Here is a 5,754-nt window from a genome sequence, read left to right as displayed (position 1 = left end):
GGGCGGGGGGGGACGTCCCGACTCTCGCCCTGCCCCGGGCTAGCCTGTCCCAGCTGCCTTAACGCGGCTCCTCTTCCTCGCCCAGATGCCCGTGCGCCTCGCCACGGCGCTGCGTGTGATCGGGACCAGCTTCTTCGCCCTGCTGGTGCTGGGGGGCATCCTGGCCGCCTACGTCACCGGCTACCAGTTCATCCACACCGAGAAGCACTACCTGTCCTTCGGGCTGTACGGCGCCATCCTGGGCCTGCACCTCTTCATCCAGAGCCTCTTCGCCTTCCTGGAGCACCGGCGCATGCGGCGCGAGGGGCGGCCGGTGAAGGTGCCGGCCGCCGTGGCCCTGTGCATCGCGGCCTACCAGGAGGACCCCGAGTACCTGCGGAAATGCCTGCGCTCCGTGAAGCGCATCTCCTTCCCTGACCTGCGTGTGGTGCTGGTGGTGGACGGCAACGGCCCCGACGACATGTACATGCTGGACATCTTCCGCGAGGTCATGGGCTCCGACGGCGCCGGCTGCTACGTCTGGAAGAGCAACTTCCACGCGCGCGGCGAGGGCGAGACGGAGGCCGGGCTGCGGGAGGGCGTGGACCGCGTGCAGCACCTGGTGCGCGCCAGCCCCTACGCCTGCATCATGCAGAAGTGGGGCGGGAAGCGCGAGGTGATGTACACGGCCTTCCGCGCGCTCGGCGACTCCGTCGACTACGTCCAGGTGGGCGCCCGGGGCAGACGGCACCGGTGCCGGCATCGGCGCGGGGCTGCACTCGCTCCGGCCAGGGGGTCGGCACGTCGTTTCTCCTGGCGAGCGGGGCTGGGGGCTGCTGGGGGGGAAGTAGCCCGGCTGCAGGGGACCCTGCAGCAGGCCCGGCTCTGGGGGTGGAGGGGGTCCCTGAGTCTCTGCCTGTCTCCGCGGTGGGGTGCCGCCTTGCCCCAACACTCACTCGCATGGGCAGCAGCACTGGTAGCGATGCATCAGCCACTGCCGGGTTGCAGCAGGGATGCGGCCGCTGCCTTCTTGGCACGCGTCCCGGGTCTGTTCTCGCTCCCAGCCGGCTCGCTGTGTCTCTCCCTGTTGCTCTGCACGGGGCCTGGGCTGGGCCCTGAGCTCGTCCAAGCGCTTTCCCTGCCCTGGAACGAGCTGCATCCAGCGGGGCCCTGCAGGGACCCCCGGCTCCTGGGCCCCGGGTGGTGCAGAGCTCGCGGTGCTGGACGCTGCTCCTCCAAGCTCTTTCAGCTTTCCAGCACCTCCTGCTCCCCAGGCCGGGCTCAGGCTGGAGAAGGGGAGGGGCGGGGATGTCCCTGTTGGGGCCTGAGGCAGGATCAGCCCTTCGTGGATCGCCCTCGGTGTCCCCGGGCCCTGCTGAGAGCGGGGCCGTGACACCACGTCTGCTCACAGGTGTGTGACTCGGACACGGTGCTGGACCCCGCCTGCACGGTGGAGATGCTGCGTATCCTGGAGGATGACCCCCGCGTGGGCGGCGTCGGCGGAGACGTCCAGGTACGGCCCCGGGGTGGCTGCCGCTGCGCTGTAGGGGAGATGCGGGGAGCGGCCCCGAGGGGAGAGCTGGCTCCAGCTCGGGCGCGTGGGGGCAGAGGGGGTGAGGCACCACGGCAGCATCCCAGGACCGAGGGCTTGGGCCCTGCCACGGGTTCCGGGCTGCATTGAATCTTCCCTCGCCTCCGCAGCTCCAGGCTGGTGGGAGGAGAGGTGCCCAGGGCCAGAGGGGGAGGGCAGGGGGTTGGCTGCCTGGGCTCTGACAGCGCCTCCCGGCCTCCCACAGATCCTGAACAAGTACGACTCGTGGATCTCGTTCCTGAGCAGCGTGCGGTACTGGATGGCCTTCAACGTGGAGCGGGCCTGCCAGTCCTACTTCGGCTGCGTGCAGTGCATCAGCGGGCCGCTGGGCATGTACCGCAACACGCTGCTGCAGCAGTTCCTGGAGGACTGGTACCACCAGACCTTCCTGGGCAGCAAGTGCAGCTTCGGGGACGACCGGCACCTCACCAACCGCGTGCTGAGCCTGGGCTACCGGACCAAGTACACGGCCCGCTCCAAGTGCCTGACGGAGACGCCCACGCGCTACCTGCGCTGGCTCAACCAGCAGACGCGCTGGAGCAAGTCGTACTTCCGGGAGTGGCTGTACAACGCGCTGTGGTTCCACAAGCACCACCTGTGGATGACCTACGAGTCCGTGGTCACCGGCTTCTTCCCCTTCTTCCTCATCGCCACCGTCATCCAGCTCTTCTACCGGGGCCGTGTCTGGAACATCCTCCTCTTCCTCCTCACTGTGCAGCTGGTCGGCATCGTCAAGGCCACCTACGCCTGCTTCCTGCGGGGCAACGCCGAGATGATCTTCATGTCCCTCTACTCCCTGCTCTACATGTCCAGCCTGCTGCCCGCCAAGATGTTCGCCATCGCCACCATCAACAAGTCGGGCTGGGGCACCTCGGGCCGCAAGACCATCGTGGTCAACTTCATCGGCCTCATCCCCGTCTCGGTGTGGGTGGCCGTGCTGCTGGGGGGCCTGGCCTACACCGCCTACAGCCAGGACCTGTTCAGCGAGACGGAGCTGGCCTTCCTCATCTCGGGCGCCGTCCTCTACGCCTGCTACTGGGTGGTGCTGCTCATGCTCTACCTGGCCATCGTGGCCCGGCGCTGCGGGAAACGGCCGGAGCAGTACGGGCTGGCCTTTGCCGAGGTGTGAGGGGGCAGGGGCAGAGCGGGGCAAGTGCAATGGGCAGGGAGGGGAGGGGATGAGAGGGGAGATGTGGGGGGCTCCGTCCCGCTCGGGCTTCAGTTTTTGTTGTGGGTTTTTGCGTTGCCGTCCAAGGGCTGAGATGAGGCCGGGAGGAGCCTGGGGCCCCGTGGAGATGCACCCCGCAGAGCTGCCGCGGCTCCGGTGCTGGAGGAAGCGAGGCGGCCTCCCTGGAGGAGGGTCGGAGGCCAGGTCCTGGCCGTGCCTCCCCGGTGGGGCCCGCTGGATGACGCTTCCCCGTGCTGCGGTGCAAATGCCTCACGTGCCCCCCGGCCCCGGGCGCTTGCGGGAGAGGGCCCGAGTGGATTTACACAGAACCAGCGCAAGCTGACAAAGGCTCGTGTTGGGGCGCAGCAGGGCCCCCCCAGAGGCGCTGGCGCCTGGCTCTGCCCGCGGGAGACGGGGACGGGCAGAGGGTGGATTAGCGGTGGCTGGGCCCGCGCAGAGCTGGGCTTTGCCGGCATCGGGCTTCCGCGGCGCTGCATCCCAAGGCAGGAAGGGGTCTTCAGACGTCGTGTCCTCCCTGCAGCCTCGGGCACCCCGAGCCCGTCACGGCGCGGAGCAGGGCTGGCGATCCTGTGGTGCTTTATGGGAGGCACCCACCGTCCTTCCCATGGTGCTTCATCTCCAGCACGGCAGCCCTGGGCACGGCCAACCCTGAGGGCACGGGGCAGCTGGCTGTCCCCAGTGCCACGGGCTGAGCCCAAGCCGTCTCCACCGGCACCGCCAGCCAGAGGTGCTCCCAGCTCTGCTCCTGCGTGGGCCCTGGGCCGACTGGCACCCCCAGCCCTTGCGGTGCCCTCGTACTAATGAATCTACCAGCAGTGCTGCCTACAAGAGCCATAACTTCCTGCTGCTCCCCGGGGGCAGGGCTGTCCATGGGGGTTGCTGCCCTGCTGTTTCCCTCCAGCTGCCTCCGCCCTGGCCAGCCGGCGCTCCCAGGAGGAGCATGTGCCGATCCAAGCCACATGCCCACGGTGCTCGTACTGTACCCGTCCGTCCTTTGTCCAGAAGCTGTGATCAGTGGCAGCGGGGCCTGGGGCTTCCCCACCGCGCGTGTCCTGCAGCCGGGTGGGAGGTACTGGGGTGCAGGGGCTCAGCACAGCCTCGAGGCTGGGACCACACCGCCCGAGGCAGAGAGCAAGGAGCAGCCAAGCCCCAGGACACGGGGTGGGGGGGGGCTGGGCATGGGCAGGGAAGGCCTGCGGCCTGCTCTCCAGCCCCCTGCACCCTGCCGGCCGGGGTGGAGCTTTTCCGGTGCACTTCCTTCAGCCAAAGACCTCAGGGGAGCAGAGAGACCCTGCCCAAGACCCAGCTGCAGGACCTCCCCTGCCTGCCGGCAGCCTGGGCCTTGCCAGCCCCCTTCCTGGGGCAGGGTCTCCAGTGGTGTCACTGCAATGCAGCCACTGCAATGCAACCACCCCAGGGCAAGCTGCGCTGGCCCTGGGCACCCGGTGCTGTGCCAGCTGCCCCCCAGGCCCAGCGGGCTCAGGGCAGTGTTGTCGGCTCGTGGCTGCCGGTCAGCTCTGGCTTGCAGGGGACAGGGTCCCCGCTCAGGGTTCGAGTTCCGCTGGGTGGGGCAGGGGCTGTAGCGCAGGCTCCAGCAGGCCCCGTGCCTCCACTGTTCGGTTGGCTCCTGCCAGCTGGGCTCTGGTGCTGGCTCCACGCAGGGGCCATGCAGCTGGCAGGGAGGGAGCTGGCCCTGACCAGCCCGCGACAGGTGCTTCAGCACGGCCGGCCGGCAGAGGGAACAGCCCCCGTCCACACACGTACTCCAGGCTGGCCGCTCCATGCCCGCTTTTCAGGGCAAAAACCTTTCTACCGTTGCGCGCTGGGATTTTTTATTTAATACCAGGTTTTTAGACGCCTTTTGTAGCTCTCGGGCATTTCCACTGACGCCGAGTGTTTGTAAAGCTATTTATTTTTTACCTGCGTTTTTTCATATTTTGGAAGGTCTGTTTTTATATCCCGACGGGTTTGTCACAATAAAGACACTTGCACACAGGGCGGCTGCTGCGACTCCGCTGCCCACAGTCGCCGTCCCGGGGGGGATGACCTGGACCTGCCCCAAGTGCTGTGCCCCAGTCGCTGCAGGCCGGGAGCTGGGGTCACCCATGCGTGGGCGTGGGGGGCTCTGGCCACGATACAGTCACGGGGCTGCCACGGGGAAAAGAGCAGGGCTCGGGGCCCAAAAACTCCTGCCCCGGGGTGGGAGCCGGGCGCGGTCCGGGCTGGGTGTTGGCGGGGGAGGGCTCGGGCCCCGGGCCCCTCACACCCTCTTGGGCACGTTGGTGATGATGGGCTTGGGGCGGGTCTTGAAGAGCAGCTTGGTCTTGATCAGGGCGGTCACCAGGTAGTGGGTGCCGGGGCTGGGGTCGGCCCCCTGCTCGCCGGCTCCGCGCTTGGTCAGGACGGCGAAGGGCTTCTCCAGGCGCACGGTCTTCCCGTACAGGATGTGGTGGCCCACGATGAGCACGGGGACCCCCTGGGAGGGAGAGGGCAGGCACGGGGTCGGAGACCTGCCCGGCCGGGCCTGGCCCCTTCCCTTCCCACGAAGGCCGGCGGACGGAGGAGAGCAGCCCCTCCCCTCACCTCGCTCGTGTAGTGCAGGTCTCCCAGGAGGTTTCCGGCCAGCCCCCCGCTGCAGCGCGCCTGGATCTCCCCTTGCAGCTCCACCAGCACCCACTCCTCCAGGCCCCCGGCCCCGGCCCTGCGGGCAGACGGTGGGAGTTGCACGGAGCAAGCCGGGGATGCCCCCGACCGGCCCACCCCGGGCTCTGCCGCCCCAGAGGCAGCACGGCGGAGCCCAACTCACCTGGACACCACGATCTGCACCATGCTGCCCCGCTGCAAAGCAAAGCGCGGCGCGTCAGGAGCGGGGGATGCTCTCCGACCCGCCCCGCCGCACCCCCGGCGCGGAGCGGGCATTGCTCGATGGTCTGGTGCCATCTAACGACGGGCCCCGGTACCGCCCCGCCGGCGCCCCGCCGACAAACACGCGCGC

General features: G+C 68.6%; 2 protein-coding genes across 2 annotated transcripts; one reads left to right on the top strand and one right to left on the bottom strand.

Moving 5' to 3' along the window:
- Positions 1-7: 7 nt before the first annotated feature.
- On the top strand, positions 8-4,521 carry HAS3 (hyaluronan synthase 3). The gene is made up of 3 exons (XM_006027829.2): positions 8-706; positions 1,391-1,492; positions 1,776-4,521. The coding sequence occupies exons 1-3, from the start codon at positions 86-88 to the stop codon at positions 2,697-2,699; spliced, it is 1,647 nt and encodes a 548-aa protein (XP_006027891.1). The 5' UTR covers positions 8-85; the 3' UTR covers positions 2,700-4,521.
- A 132-nt stretch (positions 4,522-4,653) lies between these two features.
- On the bottom strand, positions 4,654-5,748 carry CHTF8 (chromosome transmission fidelity factor 8). Its single transcript, XM_006027828.3, has 3 exons — positions 5,566-5,748; positions 5,343-5,460; positions 4,654-5,235 (listed from the first exon to the last, which is right to left on the bottom strand). Exons 1-3 carry the CDS (start codon positions 5,697-5,699, stop codon positions 5,020-5,022), a joined length of 468 nt encoding a protein of 155 aa, XP_006027890.1. The 5' UTR covers positions 5,700-5,748; the 3' UTR covers positions 4,654-5,019.
- Positions 5,749-5,754: the final 6 nt, after the last annotated feature.

Source organism: Alligator sinensis, unplaced genomic scaffold (assembly GCF_000455745.1).
Source record: "Alligator sinensis unplaced genomic scaffold, ASM45574v1 scaffold255_1, whole genome shotgun sequence".
Lineage (NCBI taxonomy): Eukaryota > Metazoa > Chordata > Crocodylia > Alligatoridae > Alligator > Alligator sinensis.
The sequence above is the reverse complement of the archived record's forward strand: the minus strand, read 5'-3'. Positions and strand labels throughout refer to the sequence as shown.